Below are 24,861 nucleotides of genomic sequence, written 5' to 3'. Positions count from 1 at the left end.
CAGAAGAAAGCAAACTTTGGGACGCCACCTCATAGGCCACCAGGAATATTCTTCAGCATCCGTTTCTTTGTTAGCTGTCCTTGGTATGACACTTGAATTTTCTGCAGCGAGAGGTGTCTCCCTGCATCTACTGCCTCCCAAGACTGCCTGGTAGACTAGACCCACCTGCTTTCAGGCATGTGGATGGCAAAATCAGGGGGAGACACGACTGTATTCTCACGGGCAGTTTCCAGATGAGACTAGAAGTTTATTGAGTGCCTCATACTCAGATGCATTTCATTTTTCAACGTGCACACTTTCTTCCTTCTGAACAAGGAGACTTTCTCCGAGTTCATTTATCTGTTTACTTTTATTTAGTTCACTTATTCAAGTGATGAGAACAGCATGTCCCTTGTACAGAACCTTCTGGAACCTCATAATGGCAGTCATTACCTTTAGTCTTGCTTTTCAAGGGACAGAATCGTCTTCTCATTGGACCTGTTTTCCATTAATCACTTCTTCTATTTTTCTTGGTGATCGAAATTGGACACAATGTCTTTCAACTCAAATAAAGTGCAATATGATACACTCACATATACGTGTATATCTATATCTATATCTATATATATATATAAATTTTCTACAAAAGCTCTTGAAAATTATGTGTTATATATGCATATTTTAATTATTCATAAACATGAGACATGTATTTAACAATTATATTTCCATGACTTAGAATACCCTCAGCCCTTCCTAGTTTCATGTCTTTAGGAAGTCCCATTGTATCAAGAGGTTAGTATTAATATTTTTTACCCTAGAAATAAGTATTTTGAATAAAGTGAGTCCTGGGACTGACTGGGTAGGTGGGACATGGGGCAGATATAGAATACTTGGAGTTTATACTGAGAACTCCAATGTTGGAGTTCAGAGTGATTCAGAATCCAAGATTTCTTTTTCCCAAAGTATACTCTCAAACTATAAAAATCTCATTTAACAAGAACAAAAGAGAATTTTAAAACAATAAGGAAGACTTGGGAGGGAATCTGTGACGTGTCTGAGAATGGGATCTTTCAATATCACTGGGCCCAGTTGCCTAACCGCAAGGCAAGTGTTGTAGTGCAGTGAGGTCGGAAAGCACATTGACTGTCTATGTCACCAGTGGTTATCTTCCTTGGCAGGAAATGGTATGGGGTGTGAATGTGTGTAAGTGTGAGTGTGTGTGTGTGTGCGCGTGTACTGCCTGGGGGGGGGCATGAGGATGGAAGAGTGTGAGCCCACCGAGTTTGTACTATGATATATACCTTTTCCAAATGGGATCTTACAACAGTCGTTCTATAGATGACCACTTGATTTGGTTGGTAGCTAATAAGGTATATTTATTTCACAGTTTCACATATTTATAGTTTTCTTCATATAATGTTTAAATGGGGTTTCAGAAAAGATATTTCCTTTTAAGCCTTTCTGTAAAAATCACAAATATAATTGAACCATACAACTACATCCCACCTCTGTTAGTAACCCTGCTCCTATTACAAACATTCTGTTAAAAGCTCAGGTGATCAGACCCACAGAAACTAAATTGTGAGAAGTAGTGTAATGGGGAAAAAGAATGAGAGCCTGCGGCACAGGAGATTACAGAAGAGAGATGATCTTCCAAAGCCAGCTTTTATTTCTGAAAGGAGGGGTAAAGTCATACATTTACTAAAAAGGAAGCTAAAGAATTAAAGATGGGGAGATTCTTTAAAATGACTGAGACTGAACTCTCGTGGCACACTTGCTCACTGCCACTTACGCTGTTGGCTGAACTTGGCCACGGAACAAGAAGAGATGGACACTTGTATTTTAGGGTGAGAATGGCCGGACTTGGTAAAGATGGTTCACCTGCAGCCTGAACATAGGTTCTCTGGCAAGTCCCATTGTGCCTCAGACAGTTCACGGCACAGGGCCAACATTCTCCCACTCGTGCAGGATACGCCACTCAAAGCAGTTCAGGGATCTGAGCATGGCCAAGCTTACTAGTGCTAACCCAAGTGTCCCTGGGAAATGCAGGTTATTATCTAATAAGCATCATTCCTGGTCATTAGAGCATGGGGACTAAAGCTCCTCCTGGAAGGATGCGGGGGTCCGCTGCTGGGAAAGAACAGCAGGTGGAAATGGACTCAACACTGCAAGTCTTCAGGGCAGCTGTCCACACCAAGACTCCGAGGGTAAGTCAAAATACCACAAGACAAAGCAACCTCCATTTCCATCCCCGATATGGGGGAAGGGCTCTAGCAATGTCGAGGGCTGCTGTGTGTAAAACAGTAAAGGGACAAGGCATGCCAAATGGGGCTAAAGCCCCAGAGCCCTTCCAGTTTGGGGAAGCCATTATATCTTAGAAACAAGGGATTTGTGTGAGATTATTGATCCATTAGATTTTTCTTCACTTACATTTGACTTTTCAATGGTAAGAATTATTGGAATTTGGGGACAATTCTGTTGTGGTATTAAATACTGTATTAAAAACTCACCTTGGTATTGAGTTAAAACAGTGACTTCAAGCAAGTCATCTTAGTCCCACATTCCATTTGAATCAATAACGAAAACTAGAAAATGTTGCTCCCTAAATAGGCAACAATGCGTTTTGTAAACACTACAGAGACTTAATAAATAGCATGTATGATTAATTCAGAAACAACTCCTGCCACTTGAGGGTTGCTCAGTACATGTAATGGCCTCCTTCTCATATTTCTATATGAGGTAAATGCAGACCAGGGAGCCACTGAGCAGTCAGCCAACCCTGAGTAGGTTTGTAATCTTGGGCTCCATGGGAATGTCTTTTGTAAAGATCAAAAAGGAATGGGTTGGTGTTTCTATTACAAGACTCTGTAGTGCAAGAACTTGTACAAACTTAAATAATGGTTGGGGGGCACGGTGTCCATTCTTTGAGAAGAAATGCTAAATTGTTATTTTAGCTACTTGTAGCACCATTGGATTAGGGTGCACGCTTGGTTTAGAATACCATTTACATCATGATCTCATTCTGTTGAAGTCCTATGGCATGTGAATTATTAAACATACTCTTAAAAATACATGTAGTATGCCCAGTAAAATACATTGGCTAGCATAAAAATCAAAGGAAATAGTAGTTTGGAGTATCGATCAACATTACTGGGGTTTTGAATTGTGAAGTAATCAACAATCCTTCCCATCTTATCTCGGAAGACGAACTTGAACTTGTCGCTGGTTTTCATGGTCAGGTTGCTGTAGTCAACGTTGTCACCAGAAATTTCAATGGAGGCAAAGCTGATCTTGCGTTTAAAGCTGGAGATGGAGCTGTTGATGATGTTGGCGATGTTGACTTCTTCTGCCTCCTTCGGCACCCCCTAGTTCACAGACAACACAGTTAGCCAAAAGGCTCAACAGGGCAAGATAAATCAGTGGGTACTTATACACCTTGAGGTCTAAGGGTTGCATCATTCGGGTAAACAGAGTGGCATTGAGTGCGTGGGAAACTGGCTGCTAAGCCAGACTGGGCGGTCCTGTTTTCCTGCCGTGGGCACCGCTCCCTAGTCGTCAGCTCGCGTGGCAGGAAGGACAGCCACTGTCCACTCGAGCTGTGCGGGGTGTGTGCCAGGCTAAACTCACAGGCTTCGAGTCGGCTGGCCTGCGCTCAAGTCCCATTCTGTCTCTCGCTCTGGTGAGATTTTAGACACCTTAATGCCTTTAAAATTTGATTTCCTTGCTTGCAAACTGGTGATGATATTAATGCCTGCCTCATGAGTCTGATGGGAAGATTAAATGGTATCAATTATGTAAAGCATTTAGTAGGTATTTGATGAATTCCGTTCTGTTCCAGGGAGGGGGGAGCAATTGATTATGAGAGGTAATAGAAATCAGCAGTGTCTTGAGGTCTTTGCCACACAAACAGAAAGAGTGATGATCCCTGAAATTCCAGGGAGCTGCCATTCATTCGCCAACATGCTGGTATGACAGAGGACGTGGGGAGCGTAGTGAAGTCAGAGAGAACCAAGTTTGGGTCCTTGGCCAGGCCACTTACTAGATGTGGAGTCTTAGGTGAGTTATCTCATTTCTCTGGGAAATGAGCAGTAAAATGAGCAATTATCTCATTTCCTAAGCAGTAAAATTAGGATAATAATGGTACCCATCTCACGGGTTGTTGGGTGGACTAAACGAGATGTTGGTAAGCTGTTTGACACACAGCAAGTACTCTGGGGTGGAGATAAGGGCTTTCTGGTGTCTTCAGTGACAGGTCTCAGTAATTCTCCAATTCCCTTTTTGCCAATCTACCAAATCCAGATTTTTTTTGGTAATACAGGGAATAAAATAGGTGAAATCCATGTTCTTCTTTGGCTGGCACATATGTCATTTGCCTTTGTTACTTGGGTAGTAGGACTGTGCGAAACATTGCTCAAGATAGCCGAACACAAGGGAAAAGGCAGCTACTCCGATTCTCCATTTCCTCCCTATTAGACCCCATCTGGTCCTGGCGCTCTGCTAAAGGTGGGCATCTCTTCTGTATTAGATCTCTATGGGTTTTTTTGCTTGTTAGCATGAGCTTTCATACGCCAATGTCTATCAACTTGGGCTTCCAAAGAATCCCGGGGTTCCTTCCATAGGCCTTTAGAGAATGACAGTTAAGAGCATGGCCTGTTGCCCACCGCAAGTAGGAATAACAGATAAGTGTCAGGCTTGGGCGCCAAGGAGATTTAGGTTCAAATCCCAGCTCTACCTCTTACTATCTGTGTCCCCTGGGAAAAGTCACTTACCCTTCCCGTACCTCAGATTCCACAACTATAACAACGGAAGGAGCCTTAGTGGGTTGCTCTGAGCATTTTAAATGGTGCCTGGCACATGTGAGTGCTCAATAGATGACAGCCATTATCATTATTCTGAGAGCTAGACCGCGTTTCCAATCAGAAAAATATGCTAATCAAGAAATTTACTACAATTTGATTTTTTCATACATTTTTCAGTAAACCACTATTTGTATAATTTAAGAAAACAAGAGTGTGACAAAAGAATTCAATAGTGAATACATATTTATCTGAAACTTGTAAGCAGCTGACCATGTTTGGTTTAATATTGGGTTTTTCATGGATGCTGGTTCTTGTAGTTGTGATTTTGCATTGCATACAGATGACATAGTTATTTTCTGCTAGAAAATTAAGAAGCTCCTGCTTGAAAAGAATGAGAATCACTGGAGCAAAGTGAATCGTGGGGGACAGGAACAGGGTCAAGGTGATCTCTGCTGACCTGCTGACCAGCACACGGCACAAGTGATGAATCATACAGAGGGCCCTCAAAATTCTTACCCTGTCTTTGGCCGCCATCTGCTGTAAGGAGCTGTAGTGGGCAACCGCGTATTCCAGTAGCGCCCCAAACACGAAGCTAAAGCAGATCCCCAGGTACACGTCGATGGCCTTTATGAAGCAGTTGGTGTTGGGAAGAGAAGTGCGGGACCCGATCATCAGGGTGGTCATTGACAATACGGTGGTCACTCCTGGGAAAACGGGAAGGCAATGTTCCCCCGTCGGTGGCCAGCGAACCCTCCACCATTACCTGGCAGACTGTCTCCATTCGGGACCGGGCAAGGTGGGGACAGGGCTCAGGAACGGAACTCAGCTCATTTTGAAGAGCCATGGCCTTCTGGAGCAGAGTCGAGTTGTGCATTTTGGACAGATACGAGTGACAGGGTTTTCTAAATGTTTCACCTTCTGTCTTCTCATTGCAGAGGGGGGGGTCAGTCTGCTAAATAACTGACAGCAGACCACCTAATCACAGCATCCCCTCATCTGTCACTGTAAAAGTTTAAAAATGCACTTCTAGAGTGGTCTCTCTCTTTTCTAGTCTTTGTAAAACAATCTCTCAAGAAACTAACTCCTGGAACTGCTCTGCGAGTATCAATGAAAACAATGGTGGAAGGAGAGGAGGGGGAGGGCCCGGTACGCAGAAGTCTCAGGACGGAGCTCTCACCGATGCAGGTCCTCGCAGGCACTGAATCGAGGGAGATCCAGAACGAAACCCAGGATAGCACCACCAGGAAAGTGGAAGGAACGTAGGTTTCCAAAATGAAGTACAGGACGTTCCTCCGGAGCTCAAATTGCAGGACCAATCGCGTATAGTTTCCTGAGAGGGTGAGTGAGAGGTAGGACGCGGGGCCCTCCCGCAGCAGAGTGGCTCCCCCGGGTGTTTATTTAGCCGCACTCCCGCTAAGCCACCTGTTAGTCACCAAACCCCCCTTCCTCATGAACTGTCGTCGCAGTTTCCATGAGAGAAGACGCTGTTGTGTAGAGTGGGATTTATAGGCGCCCTGATGCCCCCACCCAAGATCCTCTCCTGTGCTCCCTGCAGCATCGTAGCTGCAGGTGTCATTGTCATCTACCTCCCCAGACGGTGAGCCCCTCGGGGGCCACTTTAGTATTGGGAGTGGAGCAGGTTAAAGTGCCAATTCCAGACCCCACCACCCACCACGCTGCAGAGGGGTTCCCGGGCCCCAAGGGATCAAGTGGAGAAGAGAGGCTATTTCTGACTCAGTTACTTTGCTTTCGTGCAGGCTGCCCCACGACTTACCTGTTTCCTGCTGCGACCTGGTGACCAGGGTGAAATACCGTTGGACGGTGTACTGAGCCAGCCGCAGGTTCTCCAGCCCACGCACCGAGTCGTTCCCGCGCAGCCAGCTGAACTCCACGTCGCTTCCGTCGTAGCCCCCTGGCAGCGGGACAGGGCCCTGGTCAGTGCAAGGCGGTGGCTGACCTGGGACTGAGCTGGTCTGGGCAATGCTACGCTTGGACACCGCAGGCCTCTGTCTCGATGGTGCGAGCCCAAGGTCGAGCCCGTGTGGAAGTCGGCACGGCTTCTCAAGTGCAACTGCAGCGCCTGCTCGGAGTGAGCTGCCCTGCGAGGCCGGGCACCTTCCATCGAGAACCGGCAGTGCTAAGCACGGGCCTGGTGGAGGATAGCCTCCAGCAGGGCCCCTCTCACTGTCGAAATACTTATTGCACACGTGTGAACACACAGGTCTGCTAGCTAGTGCCCTGCAGGGCACTCTGACACCTGGGACAGTGTTCCCAGGTACTTGACAGTTGGTCTGTTCATATTTCCATGTTGGCAAAAACTGCAAACACAAAAACCCTGCAGCCAACCACTCTATGTCTATAAACATAGGTGTTTGACAAATCTCAAAGCAGCTTTACTAATCGAGTTGGTAATAGTGGTAATAGCTGCCTTTTAGCAAACATTTATGTTCTCACAAACTGGCAAGGTAGACATTTCTGTTTTTCTTCATTTTTTCACATTAATTTTTAAAAAAATTTTCAATTTCAGTTGACATTCAGTGCTATATTAGTTTCAGGTATACAACACAGTGGTTAGATATTTATATAAGTTACCAAGTGATCCCTCCAATAAGTCTAGTACCTGCTTGTCACTGTATGTTGTTATTACAATATTATTGGCTATATTCCCTATGCTGTGCTTTCTACATTTTCTGTAATTGGGATGGATTTTATAGTTGACATATATATAATATTATATATGGCATATATATTATATATAATATTATATATAATATATATTTTACCCTTTGGCCCAGTATTCACTCCTAAGTATCTGCCCAAGAGAAACCAAATCATGCCCACGAAAAGACTTGTACACAAATGTCCACAGCAGCATTACTCATCGTAGCTAGAAGGTGGAAACAAGCCAGAGGGCCTCGTCCTGCTTGTATTTGTTTGTACGGAATAACGAGGAATAGAGCAGTAAAGGGGATGCAGTACTGCTACATGGCCAGACATGTAAGAACTCAGAAACATTACGCTAAGTGAAAGGAGCCAGATGCAAAAGACAACATAGTGTATCACTCCTATTTATATGAAATATCCCTAAAAGGCAAATTCAGAGACTGAAAGTAGATTAGCGGTTGCCTGGGGGCTGATGGTGGCAATGGAAGTGACCGTAAATGGGCACAAGGGGTCTCTGTGAGTGACAGAAATGTTCCCACAATAAAATGTGGCAGTAGTCACACAACTTGGCAAATTTACTAAAAATCTTTGAATTGTACACTTAAAATGGGTGAACCTTACCGTATGTAAATTTACCCCAATTAAGCTGTTAAAAAATAACTCTCTGAGTCAGATACTATTATTTTTCCCACATCACTCATGAGGAAACAGGTCCAGGGATTTCAGTTCTACCTACCTGGAGGCACAGACCAGTGATAGAAAAAGACCAGTGCTTCTGGTACCTGTGACCTTAAACATGGACTTCGATGCCTTCACTTTCCCAGTCTACTGGGAATGGAGTGCCAGTGCTGGACTAGCATTTTGTGGGGTCTTAGCTATGGTATCCCCTGTCCAGAAGCAGTTATCTCCCCTCCAAAGGCAAGGGAGTAGTCCTGGGCTCTTAGATTTCCAGGTAGAAACTCTCTGTGGACTCTCCCTTAGAAGCACCCCCAAATTTACTAAAATGAGGTGTCCAAATAGGCCTAGGATCCCAAAGAAATTTTTAAAAATATATAAAAAAATGAATCATACAAACCCCTACTTGGACAGTTTGCTTTGTGCAATGGTATCCATTCTTTTCTAGGGGTGGGGTTTAGGACAAAACCCTTGGTGAGGTTTCTGTACCCAAATAACTGCTAATAAACATTAAACAAAAGCTCCCTCTGCTCATTGGTGATGGTGTTTGTGCAGGCAGAGCACTGAAGTTTCCGGGAGAATCTCACTGCTGGGATTTGAGACGAGAACAGCCACACGTGGAGGGCAATTACTTTTGCCACGTAGGGCTGAAAATGAGTTCTTGTCTTGATAACCTCAAGCTGTATTCTGCCCCCAAACAGCTGTATTGTTCCACAAAGGTTATGCATGCTTTTAATCAATAAGGTAATTAATCTGCCTGTCTGAGTCTTTAATTAAATGCCTGCCTCTGAAAAATGACTGTTGCCTTATAATGGTTGTGCTCTTAGACGTTGGCCACCGTGTCCTCATGTTAGAAGTACCCCCCGGTCTCCAGAGCTCGACTAGGGTTTTTCTTCCTTGCACAAGCCAGGCCTTGATTCCTTAATGACTCCTATCTGTGGCACCCTTCTCCCAGGACACCTATCACAGGTACCACTCCCCCAGGTTCGGTGGACATTTCAGAGAAGCCTACTAGAGAGCAATGGCCATTACGCAACAATGCCATTTGACACATATCGAGTAAATGCTTGTTCCCCATCATGAGCAGGTCCCCAGAATGCAGATTAGATGCCCACGTACTGGCATTACTGTGTTAAGCTATATATATCAAACAATTTCTTTTAGAAGTTGAAAGCAGTGCTAAACATCCAGGATTGCTTTGCATATTTGCTGTCTCTAATCTCTGCGGTGTCCTTTCTGGCTTCCATGCCCTAGCAGATTCTGAGTCCCCTTCCTGGTCCTATTGACCCCCATGTCCTTGGCTGTCTTGTCTACTCTTAGGTGGAAATATTCTATTTCAGTGCACAATGTTCCTCCCCAAAAGATGTAATTTTGGGAGGTTTGTCTGTGAGCAGTCTCTAAATCTCTCTGGATGTACAGTCAGAAGGGCCAAATCTGGCATAATAGACGTCAAGAATAGAAAGGCCACTATGTAGAGCATATTCTTTGTGAAGACACAGATCTAAGTCACTCAGGAAAATCATCTCAGAGGCCTGCAGGACATGTATACTCACAGCTTTCCAGTTGCAACTGGCATGTCTGTGTGTCCATGGGGTATTTAGACAGGTCCATGTTACAGGCAACAGTCGTTGTGATTCTAGGAAAGGAAGGATGGGTTCGAAACAGTGTTATGAGGATGCTGTAGAGAGTATATGCACTCCCTTTTAAGGGCTGCTCCACGAGGACTTTCACCTAGAGTCTTACAGTGAATGTGTGACTTGGAGCCTGCATTCAAAGCTTTCCTGGGGTTCTCTGTGCTAAGCAACACCCTTGAGTCTCGGTTAAAGCTGGGGCCCATAACGTAGGAGTTGGAATGTTGGCAATTCAGAGGCAAACTTGCAATAACACTGCAGAACAGAATCACTCATTGGCTTGTTTGAGATGCTTCTGCATCCAGTTTTTAAATTTCATCTGCATGACAAGCCGTGAGAAGCTAGAACAGAGATCATGGTCACTACCGTCACCCTTTGACAACACACTTAGGGGCTCACTTAGGCTCATAGGGCTCTTAGTGGCAGAGCTGGGGCTGGGGCCCGGGTAGGAGACTCCACCATTGCCCAGGTCCCTCCCTCCTGGAGAGGATCAGCATGCAGAAGAAGTGGGAGGCATTGAAGGGCACCAGGCACCGTGGGTCCTAAGGACCAACATCCAGAGACTTGCAGTGAAACATCGGCTGAGCCCTCCCCATGGAGATTCAACAGGCAGACCGGTAGCTTCCTTTTTCCTCAGTGTCAGACATTTTTACTAAGCACCTTTATTTCCTAAGCACTGTGCTGGGTGCTTGGGAAGGCGGAGGTGATTCTGCATGGTGCCCACTCCTTTAAGGGAGACAGAATAGCGACTGCTGCAATTTACCGACCACGAGCCGGTCCCTGGGCTCACCGCTCTGCGTGCATCATCTCTTTGAGTTTATACAATAGCTTTATGAGATTGAAACTATTACGATTCTCCTGCTGCTGCTGAGGAAACTGAGGCTCAGAGAGTCAAGTAACTTGCCTGAGGGTCACAGAGCAGGGACAGGGTGGGCACTAGTCCCCAAGTCTAACTCTAGAGCCAGGCTGTTAACCATCACCTACTACTGGTAACCCTTGTACACAACAGATGTGTTATGTGCCATGATACAGACAGACACATGTATGCACAGGCACATGCACACGCATCTGTGGGAACACAGGGAAGGGGGACACTAATGTTGATTGGAGTTGGGGGTCAAGGGAGAGATCTCATTAGGCTTCTTTTTAAAAATTTTTTAAAATTGATTTTGAGAGAGAGAGGAAGGGAGGAAAGGAGGGAGGTAGAGATGGCGAGAGAGAGATTGATTTGCCCTTCCCCTTATTTACGCATTCATTGGTTGAGTCTTGCACGTGCCCTGACTGGGAACTGAACCTGCAACCTTGGCGGATCAGGACGATGCTCTAACCAACTAAGCTGCTCAGCCAGGGGCTCATGAGGCTTCTTGAAAGAGGTGGGGGGGTTTTGGCTGAGCTTGGCAAATTCAGTGTAGCCGGGGAGGATCAGAAGAATAATCCAGAACTTCATTTTATTGGTTAGCCCAGTCTTGGTTTCATAGCTTCATCCTCTTATTTGGGATTAAGGATTAGCCCCATGAGTGTTCGGTTCCTGGCCTTCTACCCCAGGCCTCCGGGAGCATTCAGTTTGCACGGCCACCTCCGTGGACTGCCTCACGCTGCACAGTGAGGCACCTTTGGGTTCCAGCCAGTTAGTGGCTTGATGGACAATTGGTTGGGAGGACTTTTGACCTCAGGGATCTGGGGAAGGGGCAAAGGGAAGCCCATGGCCGCAGTGGCAGAGGCCTTGGGGCCCCACGTTTTGATTCTCTGTACAAAAAATGACTGGGACAAGTAGAGACGCATTCTGCAGCTACCCCAGCCCCACGTGCTGGTATGGCCGTCTGTTTGCTCTTGCTGTCCCCTAACCTTCTCCCCTCGCTAAGTTCCTTTTGCTCTTTAGGGCATTGCCCCAAACCACGTACCTACTCCAGGCCCAAACCACATACCAGCCCAGGCCTCCTGCACCCTGGACCTTCATAGCTCGTGTGTCTGAGTGGGGACAGTGTCTGCCTCCCCTGTATCCTCAGAGTCCCGAGTGGGGCCGGCACCGAGCAGTCATTCAGCAGGTGCTGCGGGACCACAGTGAACAGGAGGAGGGCCCTTCTGGCTTGGGACCCAGGGTGGAAGGCGGCGGGGGCGTGAGAAGGGGACCTCAGCAGGGCCATTTGAGTGCCGGTGCCAACTCCTCAAGGTGAATCTACACTTTTCCTCCACCTGTTTCCCCTCCCCCCCGAGGTTGCAGGTACCCACTCACCTGAGAGCATACAGGACCGTGCCGTTGGAGAAGAGGCGGATGAGCCTGTTTCCCACGGTGACCTCGTGGAGGAAGGACTTCTTGGACTCCACAATGTAAGTGTCCGGCACCCACAGGAACTCCACGAGGCGCGCGTCCAGAGTGACACTCTTGTTGCCCTCGAACACCAGCCGCTGGTCCGTCCAGCGCTGTCTGAGGTAGATGGTGGCCGTGTAGTCCTTGGGGGACAGTGGCGGGGGTAGAAATGGATGACAAGAAAAAGATTCTGAAATCTCCAATTGGGTCAGGGACATAGGTTACAGTGGTAGACACTGTGGCTAGTTTGTGTTGGGGCGACGGCCTGTAGCCGTAAGAGAGCAAAGCACCTTGTTTATTCTCGACAGTGACCCCCACCGGCCGAAGGGAGCCGGGGAGGAGCACGTTCGGGCCTTAACTTACTTGCCCTCGATCACAAAGGGCCCGTCAAATGGTTGCAGGTTTTCGGGAGTTAACTGCTTGGGTTGTCCAGGGTTTCCCCCGAATGCACAGCGGGGCCTCCTGCCAAACGGCCCTTAGTGTCAGCTTGTCTGTGGCTTGTTCTCTTAAGTGGGGGGACGGCTGAAAGCAGGGAGGTGATTCTCGGTTTCCATCAGCTGGTCTCCTGCCCTAGGAGGGACCACGCGATCCTCCGGCTTCCCCACGACACAGGCATTGTCTTCCCTGACGTTTATCCCTCACCAAACGGGCCCACTCCACTCCCTCGTTTCTCTCCTCTTTCCTCCTGACCTGTTAGATCTGTTTTACAAGAATCTTCCAGAGTCTCGAGTTTCGGGATAGGCCCCCACCTTCGGCCATCCCAAGGGCAGGAGGGCTGTAAGTCTGTTCTGTTTTCATGTACCCCCATTAAGCAAAAAGAGGGGGACCCCTGGGTGGCAGACGGCGGGGCCTCACTTACCATGTTACTCTCTGAAATACTATAAATACTAGCGATGTCCAGAGTCAGGGCTATCTGGACGGGCTCTCCTAGGATTGAAGAAAAACCAGAGAGACTTACATAGAAACACTGGCAGAAGGTTTCCTAACACTACATTAGCATATTCTTTTTAAATTAGAAAATTGCAAAGGTAACACGTGCCTGTTGGAAAATTTTAAATGCTCCAGAACAGCGATTTTCAACCGGTGTGCCGCAGGAATTTTTACAACACCCAACTATTTAGTCAGGGGCCCTGACCGCTTTTCCCTTAGGTTGTCCAATAAAAAAAAATGATAGCAGCCACACAACAACAGCCATCTGGCATGAATGAATCAAAATTATTTTTTTTGTTAGATTGGCAAAAAATACAATGTATTTTTTTGGTGTGCTGCAGAATTTCAGTAATTAGTTTATGTGCCCTGAGATGAAAATGGTTGAAAATTGCTGCTCTCGAAGTAGATAAAGTACAAGTTTCATTTCTGTCCTACCCCCCTCAGGAGAAAACATCATATAGCCTGTGCCTCCCTTTCGTACGGAAAAAAAGCCCAAATATATAGTTAGCTTAATATAAGAGAGACACACTGTATTTGTTAACGCATATTTAAAGTATATAGTGGTGTTTGCTATTTCATACTTGGGGGATTTTTCCTACAGTGCATGCAAGCGACTACTTATGTAGAAATGTAACTGAGATTTGGGAATTTGTGCTCAGATCTCTTTTTCCCCCTTGATTAAGTAAATTTGCCACAAGATGGCATTGAAGACTGTTCACGGTTGAGCCCTCGCTCACCTATCATACCTTCCCCCACTTCCTTTATTCTTAATTTTTGTTGTTACTCTGCACCTGAGGATATTTTTTCCATTGATTTTTAGGGAGAGTGGATGGGAGGGAGGGAGGAGGAAGTGGTGAGAGAGGGGGTGGAGAGAGAGAGAGGGAGGGAGAAACATCGATGTGGGAGAGACACATTGATTGGTTGCCTCCGCCACGTACCCGGGCCGGGAATTGAACCCACAGTCCTTTGGTGCTTGGGCTGATGCTCAAACTACTGAGCAACACCAGCCAGGGCTCTTCCTTTACTCTTTAGGGACCCTAAACTATTCAGAATTCCAGAACCTTCCCCACTCAGGCCAAACTCCTAAGAGGGCCAGTCCTAACTCTTGAGATTGAGACCAGGCCAGAGAAGTTTCTTGCTTAGACAACGAGAGCCCAGGGGTCAGAAAGATGTGAGTCTGATCTCAGCCTGGTGACCTGGGAAAACTTACAAATCCTTCAGAGCTGCACTTTTCTCACCTGTAAGTGGGGGTAACGTCAAGGACAACTAGGGTCAGGGAGAGGGCTAACTGGGATTAGGTGTGTGATGGCTCCTTGGCAAGGGGGGGACAAGGGGGAATATACCTCAAATGCTTGCCCAGCTGGGTGTGAAGAGGGGGCTCAGAAATAGTTATCTGCTCAAGCTCCCAGCATGGTGTCTATCACGTAATAATAGGTACCCAGTAAATGGCATTTCCCTTCCCTCCCTCCTCTCTTCCGTAATCCTAGCTAATTCTGGAAAAGGAACAAGTTTACTGGTCAGGTTAATAGATGCACTAGCATTCACTTGCAATAAATACGGGGGGTGACTCAGGGGACTGTGACAATGCAGTAACCAGGAAGGGGAGAGGCAGAATTCCAGGGAAGCTTTAAGGACATCTAATCAGGGGGAATCAGGCAGAGTGACCTAATTATTCATCAAAGGAACCCAAGCCATAGAATACAGGTAGGACTTTGGAAATGGAGTTTTACAGCCAATGAAATTTAAAAAGAATGAAGTTAATATTTGTTGTTAATACTTGGTAGGAAAGGGGAGATCTTTGGGGACAGACCCTGGAAGGTGCTGAAGTAGTGTGATGCTAGGTGGCTTTCTACCCCTCAAGGCAGCACCAAGAAGAGAAACTTGGAGTCAGAGTGTTTGGAGCCCATGCTGGCCACTTCATAGCTGTGTGACCTTGTGCAAATTTCTAAACCTCTCTGTGCTACTGTGTCTCACCTGTGAAGGAGAGCTACTAATGCCTCCCAGCAAGGGTTGGGCTGGGAAGGTTATTTTAAGGGCCTGGAACCCAGTGGCCAGTGGGTCAGTGCGAGTTGCCTTCCTGAGGCATGTGGAAAACGGTAAAACACTCGAGAGCTCCAGCCCCACTGTGTTTTCTGTTTTGTTTGTTTCTAGATGGGTTAGCCCAGGCCTGGCCTCGGCTGGTGCTTCTGCGGGCCAGAGCTTGCTCGTCCTTCCCCTGACTTATAATGTAAGCTGTGCCACCAGAGGGCAGCTCTCTCCCAGGAAAGGAGGTCAAAGCCAGCTCCTGGGCAGTGCTCACAGGGCCTGCTTGCAAACCTGTCTAGCTCAGTCCCAGAGAAACCCTGCGTGGGTCTCGTCTCTTAAGGAAACTCAGGGTTCTAGAACCTGGGTGGACAGATATTACAGAGAACAACGACCCCTCCATGGGCCCCAGGCTGCCACATGAGTGTAGGTTCCTTTTGGAGTCAAAGTGCCACAAGGCACAAAAAAGGGGTTGGGTGCTGTGCTTTTTGACTGAGCACCCCTTGCCCCGTTTCCACCCTAGGGAGGGTCTGGGCCTCACATCCCCTTGACCCACTCCAGGCTCAGAAGGAACACCTTGCCCAAGGACCCAGCATCTTGCTGGCCAGTGAGCCCGCAACAGAAGGGCAGCATCCCGGATGCTGGGCCTAACCGGGATTTGACAGGCGGAGAAATTGATGAGTGGACCTAGCCAAGTGTCAGGCTCACATGCTTGTTAGCGATCAGCTGGGCCCGGGACAACCAGGGGAGGTTGAAGCTCCCTGGGTTCCCTATCATAAGGACCTCAAATCCTGACTGTGTGGCCGAGAACACGCATCTCAGATCAGATCGCTTACTGATGGGAATGCTTGACCGAGGGCCCCAGCTGCTGTGCTCTGCAATCGATGACCCCATTTGCTCCGAGGCCACCCTTCCCGTGGCCCATACCCCATCAGCCAGGGAACGCGGCAGGGGGCCTATCCGGGAAGGCACAGAGATGGGAGACCCCTCTGATGGGAACTTCGGCTCCGGACTCTGGGAGCCTTTGCAAGCACCCTGGGAGCTCCACTGCTCACTAAGACAGGCCCCCCAACCTTCCTCCCCTCCCTCTCCTTCCCGCTCAGGCCTGTGTGGCACCTGACACTCTCCAGCTTCCCCTTTCCCGCTCCACATCCCTTCGCAGGTTTTGCCCAAACAGTGTCCTGCACACATAACCCCCTCTCGGTCCCTGCTTTTCACAGGACCTGGACTAACCCACAAATCCTAGACCTGAGCGAGAATGTCATCGCCTGAGGGGGGGAGCAGGAAGGAACGGGATTAAAAGAGCCTGCGCCCCGATGATACTGCAGGGACCGCTCTGTTCGCACGCCTCACCGCACCCACCCTCCCGGCAGGCGGATCACATGGCCCCAGGTTACAGAAAGGAAGACCGAGGCTGGGGAAGCTAAGGGGCTTGCCACGTGCAGAGCCAGGAGCCAAACCCAGGTTTGTTCAAGTCCAAGGCTCTTTCTACTACTTTCTGCTCTGTGCGATGAGGCCCGAGAGACCACCTGGGTGCAGCCTCGCATTTTACAAACAGAGCCTGAGGCCTGTGCAGGGGTGCATGGGGGGGTCTCAGCCCCTCCCTCCTGGCCTCATTCTTTCAACAGATACTGCCAGCTTCCTGTACATCAAGCCCCGAGCTGCTGCTGGGGTTAGTGAGGTAAATAAAGCCAGACTCGCCCAGGGGCTTCAACCCAAAGCTGAGACAGACATAAAACCAGTGACAGAGACAGTATCACCAGGTAATGGCAATGATTTGGAATTACGTTCAAAATAAAGTGTGAAGGAAGGGGATGGTGCCTGGAGGAATCAGGGGAGGCTTCTCAGAGGAGGAAGCCTTTGCTCTGAGACCTGAAAGAAAATTGACATTTCACCAGGGAGTGAAGTTGGAAGGAGGCTTTCTTGGCAGATGAATGGCTTCAGCAAAGGAGGCCAGGGAGGCCAGGGAGCGCTGGGGCACACTTGTGTGGAGGGCATAGGGGACAGAGTTGGAGGTGGTAGGACTGGCAGACAGATAGAGGCTGGGCTGGGAAGGGCCTGGGCGCCATGCAAAGGGCTCTGGGCTCTATGCTGACGATGTTGGGATGCGGGCAGGTATTCTGAGCAGGCAAAGGACCCAGGCAGGGGGTCCAGGCTGCAGAGTGGGGGTGGGCCTGGGGGGCAGGCTGAAGGCGGGAAGGCCAGGTGGACTTGTCCTGGTGAGACAGGGAGAATTCCGTGAGTGATGGCACCAGGGGGGAGGGCAGAAGGAAGACAGTGTGTGAGGGGTGACGAGGGGGCTCGATAACCTCCTTAGCGGGGAGGGGGGTTTCTGAATCCTGCGGGAGGGGAGACAAAGTGCTTTCTCCAAGGTCGCGTGGAAACTCATCGCGGCTGCGCTCATCCATCACTGCCAGCCCTTCACGGGCTGCGGGCGGCAACGGGCGGCTCACTGTCCCGAAGCCCTCCTCTGCTCCTGTCCTTTGAATTGATGTCCTGGACAAAAAGGATGACCTACCGCCAAAATTGGGCCTGAGAAACTTGTTATATCCTACAGTGAGGTTCTCAAAGCCCGGCAGGGAGAGCTTGTCGCTTCTGCCGACCTCCACGGTGAACCGGTTCCCCTGGATACACATCCTGGAAAAGAAAGCAGGTGTCGTGCACATGCCTGTTGATGTGTGACTAGCATGTGTACACAAACCGGAGCTGCGTCTGCATGTACGCGGCTGTGCCCATGTACCCGCGGTGACTTTCCCGAAGAGAAATCTCTCCTTTTCAGCTGCCAAATGGATATGGCCCCATCCCACTCCATTTCATTATCCATTTGCCCCTCTGTGGTAATGCAGGGACCCTCCAAGTGTCTTCCCAACAATCACAAGGGGTCTGTCCATTTGTGACCATTCTGGAAGCTTGAGTTCTCCAGGTGGAATAAATGGCAGGAAGCTGCACTGTCCTGGCGTATGAGGGAGGCGACCCCTTGGGAAGCAGGAAGGCTGCCACCCCACCCCTGCCACCCGGTGCACATACACAGAGCAGTTCAGACCACGGCCACTGTGGGGAAGCAGAGCTCACCTTCCAGCCAAGAGACTCAGATACAGCAAAGTCAAGTGGAGACTGTGTCTCATGTTGATGAGCTGCTTGTGCAGAGAGGACTGAAGCAGAAATCACCTGGGGGAAGAGGTAGGCAGGTGGGAGGCAGACGGTGCAACAGGCGCGCCTCCCCTCAGCCCAGCTTCCCCAGCCCGCCCATCCTCAGCTGCAGCATTTTCTCGCCAGGCGGGAGCAGCCTCTCTCCACTCCTTTCAGTTACAGCACCTGCTCCCTGCGGGCCACCCCAGAATGGCTTCATTTTGGAGGATCACATTTGCAACCCAACCCAAATAAAGTCTCAGACCTTGTTCAGAGAGTGGTTCACCCGAAACCAGAAATGCAGCTGGCCCAGCCTGTCCTTAGCCCCAGACTGTCCCTACCCTCTCCTTGTCCTGACCTTGCCGGGAAGGACACCCCCAACTATACACTAACAAGCTGTTGCCTTGTTTATATGAAGGTCTAGGTCTGGTAAGCAGGTCACATAGACAGGAAATGAAGGCTTCCTGAGGGCCTTCCATGTGCCAAGGAATGAGTTAGGGGCTTTCCCACAGAGGGTCTCACCCGAGCCTCGCAATGGCCTTGTTAGGGGGGCAGGTTAATTCCTGTGCAGACCACCTCATTTTATTGCACTTCATAGATGTTGCATTTTTTTGCAAATCGAAGGCAAGACCCTCCACCAGGAAAAAGATTCTGACTCACTTTATCACAATACTAGCATTACTGAGGTGGTCTGGACCCAAACTCGAACATCTCCAAGGTGTTCCTGCACTGCCTTGAGGAAACAGGCTCACGGACAGGTCACTGTACTAGTGAGAGTCAGAGGAAACTTTGAGTCTGGGGCTGGCTCCCTCCTTTGCGGAATGGAGATGCTGGTTGCTTCCCCAGCCTCCCGGACTTGCTCCTGGGGCGCCCCGAAACCAGTCCGCTGGTGTGGGTGAGCAGAATGTGTGGCGAGGACTGTCAGGCTAGGCGTGGCCTGGCCTCCTCAGAGTTGGGAGCTGCTGTCAGATGTTCCTCTGAGAGAGCAGCAGGCGGCCGGACAGGCAAGCCTGTGACGAGTCATGGTCCTGCTGGTGACAGCAGAGTGGGGGTTGGTAGGCAGGGCTCAGGCCCATTCCCGGGCAGGCCATTCCCAGGGTGGACCCTCCCTCCTTGGGGTTACCTCTGTGACCCAGGTCACTTCCTAGAATCCAGCCATTCTGGGGCTCAGGGTGTGACTCAGCCATTAATTAACTCAGATCATTTTACTTACAGAAGATACATGCTCATTGAAGAAATAAAAACCAGATAGAGGTGTGTAAAGTTAAAAGTGTAAGTCTCGATGTATGTTCATTGGTTTAACAAATGATAGTGAGGAAGGCTGGGCTTGTTGGGGCTCAATATTGCTGTGAACCTAAAACTTCTCTAAAAATTAAAGTCTATTAAAGAAAATGTAAGTTGCTTCCTCACTTCTCTCTGGTCTCACACCTCCAAGATAACGTTACAGTTAACAGTTGTTTTACCTATGCATACACGTGTATATTTATATATAGGGTGTCCCAAAAAATATATATACACACTTTGAATATTTATAAAGGCAGTGTTTATTAAAATACATTTTATTTTCAAAATTGAGCTATCAGTTGTTAAAGAGGGTATACATTTTTTGGGACACCATATCTTTGCGTGAAGAAAAAGTTAAAAAGTAAAAGTGGGGTAACACCATACATTTCTTGCTATTTACTTTTTTCACTTAATAACAACAGCAAACATTTAAAAACACTTTAATGCATGCTTGCACTGTGCTAAGAACCTCTCGAATCCTCACAACGAATCTTTGAAGCAGTTACTACCATTCTCTTCATTTTCAAATGAAAAAGCTGAGGCTCAGAGAGGGTAACAAACAGTCCCAGGGTTGCACAGGAGGTGAGGGGCAGAACTGAATCCCGGCAAGCTGACCCTGGCACTTTTAACCAGTGCACCGTGATACGGGCTCCTTCCCAGGGCTGGAGACACAGCCCCATGTCAGCACCCAGAGGTCTGCCTCTCTTTGCAACGGCTGCAAGGTGTTCCATAAGCTCAAAGTACCAACGTTCATAAAGCATATGTCCTATTTATGAATACTGAGTTCTTTTCAAAATTGTTAGTTACAAAACCACACAGGTAAGCTCCATAAGTCCTCACTCCATCGCTTTTCTCTACCCCAGCCCTTTCCTTCTCGCTCATCAAAAATACCAGCTACAGACAAACATTATCAAATCCATCAATGACCATATTCAAACCTTCCTTCACTCCATTTCCCCGATCCCTGTCCATCCCCCGTCCCAGCATTGAGTTTAAGAGGGTCCATGGGGTGACTCCCATGCCCCCCATCCCTCCATTCAATTGTCCAAAGGCTTAACGAGCTCCTCCTACGCATGAGGCATCGCCAGAGCAGAGCTTTGGATTCAGACACACCTGCGGCATTTTACCTCTCAGAGCCTCGGGGTTCCCATCTGACAAATGGGGAGAGAAAGTACTCAGTACACATTGCTTTTCACTCTCCTCTCCCTTTTGTGTCTTCCATGGGGACGTCTGAGGACCCAAAGCCAGGCTCTCTGTAGCATCCCTGCCTGCTGCCACCCAGGGTTGAGCTGCCTTCAGTGTCACTTTGAGGACACTTAGTTTGGCATCACCTCAGAAAGGATAGGGTCAGACACAGGACCCCAGAGTCACCTAGGTGGCTGATGGCACCTTTCTTTGGCTTGGCTCTGAGAAGCAAATGTAATTCCAATGTGTGTGGCTTTCCATTCCCGTTCCCAGAATCTCCTTCACATAAGTACTGTGAACCCCACACTTCTTTCTATTCAGGCCCTGTCCCGTGTCATCAGTTGCTCTGGCAGGGACAGAAGCCTTGCTGGGAAGCAGGAGCAGAGCCCAAGTGAGGTTAGGTAAGGGGAGGCCGTGCCACCATGGGTCCTCCTTGCGAAAGTCAGGGAAGCCACCTGTGCGGTGCGCGCCCTGGCGGGCAGCACAGAGGGGGACGCACCTGTGGCTCAGGGGTCAGGCAAGGAGCTCGAATCTAGGCTCTGCCACTGCTCTGAGATCCTATCACTTCTCCCTGAGGTTTGATTTTCCCCACTGTGAAATGGGATAGTAATCAGTAGTTCTTCAGACAGTGGGGAGACCTGATACGAGGTAGGTACTCAGCAAATTCCAGGCCCCATCCCAGCCCCTCAGTCCCAGCAGGGTTTGTGTTGGGATCTCCTTCCCTCTCCTCCCTCCAAGCACCAGGCGGGCCCAGCCCTTACCAGGCAGCTGCGAGGCTGTTAGGGCAGGTCCTCTGGGCCTTCAGGCTGGGCTGTAAGGCAGGCTGTGGTCTTCTGGGCCCCCGAGGTGCTCCCCATCCTCAGCCCTGGCCTCCCGGGTGCCAGCACACAGCCGCTCTCTGATGGAGTGGCTCTCTCCCTGGGGGACAGGCCTGCAGGCCGCTGGGCGGAGCCTCCTGCAGCCCCTTCCCTGGGTGGAGCTCTGAGTCCTGGGTGTCTGTGGGAATTGCCCAGCTCCTGTTATGACTGCTGGCTGCCAGGGGGTTGATTCTGAGCTGTGTCTCAGCTATGTTCCCAGACCACAGAAAAAAACTTGAGATCAAAGACCCACGAAGGTCAAATGGAGTGCATGACCCCACCCACCCTGCCTGGAAGATGAGTCTCAGGGTGGCTGAATCTGGAGGGCGCAGCTCCATCCTGATATAATGGAATGGGCATCAGCACTATATATGATCTTGGGCAAGTCCATTCACCTTTCTGTCCTCAGCTTCGCATCTGTAAGACAGAACTTGACCATTTCTGAAATTTTGATCCCTGGTTGTGTGTTGTAAGAGCGTTTGGGGATCAACAGAAAGCCTCGACTATATAAAAGGAGACTTGCAGATCCAGGGAACATGTGCTTTCCAGGCTGGGAAGTTTCAAAAAGAGCCGTGGGGGCCAAGAGAGTGAAGGGTAGAGGCTGAGTAGCCAACCCAGGACGAGGTGGGAGAGACTTTGGTAGATTTCCAGATCTCTCCTCCTTGCCCACCCCTCCTCCCACAGAGGATTCTTTAATTCTCTGAAAAGTCCTTCTAGTAGCATCCTTCCTCCATGGCCAGTCAAACCTCTTAACAGGCCTGCTTCCACCTTGCTCGTTAAACACTAATCCTCCTGTCACCGCTGCCAGTGGCCCCGGAACTCACTGTTGGCTCCAGCCCCATGGGAAGGCACAGGAATTCCTGCAGGCTTGGCTTTGCACCCAGCCAGAGCTGGGAGCTGGGGAGGAAGCCCAGTGAGAGACCAGTGAGGGACCCCGGAGAGAGCTGAGGCTGTGGCAAGGTGCACACAGGCGCCTCCTACCCTCCTGATATCACAGCCAAGCTCCTGCCTGGACCCCTTTCCCCCCACTGGTCTTGGGGGTGGGAAAGTGGAAAGACAGGGAGAGAAATGGAGGGAGACAATGGAGCTGCAGAAAGTAAAAGGAGGTAGGAGGAGGGGTGGGCCTCATAGATAATACCCCGGAGATGCCTCTGGCTCCAAACCAGTTTCTTCAGTGTGCCCTGGAGCCCGGCCAGCCTCGCAAACATTTCTGTGCCGGCTGGCTGGTGGGCAGTAGGCTCCCTGAGACTCATCTTCCAGGCAAGGTGGGTGGGGTCACCTTCACCTGGGCGCCTGGAAGGCACTGCAGCAGGACAGGCTAAGGAGCCGTTTCAGGTTCTCAGTGAATGGAAAGTGGTTTGAGGTTTTTCTCGGAATTTCCAAGATGTTCTTACATAAAACAAAGGCTCATAAGGAACAAATACAGTTCAGAGCTGGAGGTAGGAGCGGGGGGGGGGGGGGGGGGGAGGGCGAGGGGTGTGTGTCCTTCTGACTCAGGACCAGTGAGACTTAGATGAAAGAACAAGGGCCGGCTGGCTGGGTGGCTTCGGGCAAGTTATTTAACCTCTCAGGACCTCAGTTTCCTTATCTGACAAACGAGGGTGATGATTTCTCAGAGGTAATGCAAGAATTCAGGATGACAGGTGTGAAAGCATATCTGAAACTAACTGGCATATTGCACCTGGAACACTGTAGATGCTCAATAAATTGCTTTTTATCCTGATGTTAGTATCTTCTCATGTTTGTACTTATCAATCCAATCTCCCATCTAGCCAAGTATCTATCACCTATCATTAATCCCTCATACTCGTCTCTAGCTCTACCATTAATGTATGTATGTATCTAGCATTCACCTGTATTTAATCTTCCCAATCAGGTTGTTAGTGCTTTCATTGCATGGTTTGTATTGGTTCTATGTTGGCATTCATATATGAATAGGCCGATCGTACCTGGGGGCAGGGCAAGCCAGGCCTCAAGTTAACAAAGTAGGTATAAGACGGAGTCTTATCCTCAGCTTCAAACAAGGCTTCACTTTAGTGCCAGCCTCTTAGATTTCTTTCAGATCAACTGAAGAAACACCCAGAGCGGGGAGTTTCCAGGGAAGCCAGGGTCCTCTCCAGTGGTCTCAGCAGCCTTGCCCTTGGCTCCAGCACCCCCAGCACCCTCTGTACCATCCAGGCCACCCAGTTCCCAAGTGTGACCTCTAGTCTCAGGATGCCTGAGGTCAGTGGCATTGCAGGATGTTCAGCTGTGCAGACAAGCCGCTCGCAGGTTCCCCATTTGGTGTCCACCTCCTAAGCCATATGGCTACACCCCTTCCTAGTGTCCCAGAAAAACAAAGGCCAGAGTGATCGCCACGCACATGGGATGCTCATAAGTATAATAATGCTGCACATTGACACAGCGCTTCGAAGGTTCCCCAGCCTTGAGCGTGCCGGGGCCTCGGTTTGTTTGAGCCACAGTGTCACACTGTGAAGAAGAGCGGCTTGTTCCTTTACCTTCATTCTGTAGAGGAAGCCGTGGCCAGAGTCACACTCTACTGAGCGACACCACCAGTACGAGCTGGAACCCAGGGCTCAGGGTTCCCAGTCAGCTGCTGCCTCACGTGCCCGTTCACCTGGGTGGGGTACAAATCGTGCAAGCGGAGCAGGGGACAGGCAGCCTTTGGACGCCCCCCGCCCGGGGCTCTGCGGGCACCTGCTCTCCCAGGAAAGCCCCCCAGACCAGATGCTCCACCGACCTGCGGTCCCAGCCGGAAAGGAAAGGAACTTGTCCCTGTTATTTCTGAATGGGCAAGAGAACAAGAGACAAACTAAAAGGGACAAAGAAAGCCAGAAACAGGTTATGAAAATGAATCTTGAGAAAGGAAATTCTACATGTGATCGAGCTGAATAAGAATGAATTTAATTAAGTGAATCTAAGTATCAAAAGTAAGCTGGCGCCAAATGAGTGTCTGATTCTCTCTCTGCTAAAAAGACCAAGTTTTTGTGTGCTATTGGTCTCTACTCCCGGTAAGATGCCGTGGAACATGGCCTGCCTAGAAAGCAAAGATTCTGTGTTTTGTCAAATAATTTTACGTGTTTTAGGTTGTCACAGCCAGGTCTTTGATGACTTAAGAAAATGGAATCTCCTCATTAGGAAGAGCTAACCTGTGCTTGCAATGCCCTAGCCGACTTCCATGCAAAGCAGCTGCAAAAACATCTGGAAAGACTGTGGCACAGGTGAGCCCAACTCAAGAGGCCACCGAGCAACGTCTCTGAGCTCCTTTGAATGGCAATGTCTTTGGGCCAACTATATAGTCAGTTTTGTGGTTTAGAAACAGTCCTGGTTTTGTTTTGCTTCCACAGATACTGCCTGTATTTTATAGAGCCTTTCTGCCTTATTGTATAAATTCTTAC

The 24,861-nt window shown here is 49.1% G+C and overlaps 1 protein-coding gene across 2 annotated transcripts; it reads right to left on the bottom strand.

Annotated features, from left to right (window-relative positions):
• Window positions 1-1,332: 1,332 nt before the first annotated feature.
• Window positions 1,333-21,526, bottom strand: GABRP (gamma-aminobutyric acid type A receptor subunit pi). Of its 2 annotated transcripts, XR_013998680.1 has the most exons (11): window positions 21,368-21,526; window positions 18,081-18,176; window positions 17,527-17,645; window positions 12,916-12,983; window positions 11,982-12,199; window positions 9,671-9,753; window positions 6,553-6,690; window positions 5,956-6,108; window positions 5,295-5,482; window positions 2,345-3,344; window positions 1,627-2,249 (listed from the first exon to the last, which is right to left on the bottom strand). XR_013998680.1 is itself a non-coding variant. In XM_081135264.1 (10 exons), exons 2-10 carry the CDS (start codon window positions 18,131-18,133, stop codon window positions 3,042-3,044), a joined length of 1,323 nt encoding a protein of 440 aa, XP_080991390.1. In that variant the 5' UTR covers window positions 18,134-18,176; window positions 21,368-21,506; the 3' UTR covers window positions 1,333-3,041. The 2 variants fall into 2 exon arrangements, 1 of the variants encoding a protein (XP_080991390.1); XM_081135264.1 differs by having other exon boundaries at window positions 1,333-3,344; window positions 21,368-21,506.
• Window positions 21,527-24,861: the final 3,335 nt, after the last annotated feature.

This window comes from Miniopterus schreibersii (assembly GCF_964146895.1).
Source record: "Miniopterus schreibersii genome assembly, chromosome: 4".
In the NCBI taxonomy this organism is placed as follows: Eukaryota; Metazoa; Chordata; class Mammalia; order Chiroptera; family Miniopteridae; genus Miniopterus; species Miniopterus schreibersii.
Note: the sequence above shows the minus strand (reverse complement) of the source record. Positions and strands in the feature narration are given on the sequence as shown.

Coding starts and splice junctions, on each gene's coding strand:
- GABRP (XM_081135264.1), bottom strand. CDS start 18,133: ATGAGACACAGTCTCCACTTGACTTTGCTGTATCTGAGTCTCTTGGCT. Junction 6,691..9,670: donor CCAGTTGCAACTGGAAAGCT/GTGAGTATACAT, acceptor TCCCGCTGCCAG/GGGGCTACGACGGAAGCGAC. Junction 3,345..5,294: donor AGATGGCGGCCAAAGACAGG/GTAAGAATTTTG, acceptor TCTGTGAACTAG/GGGGTGCCGAAGGAGGCAGA.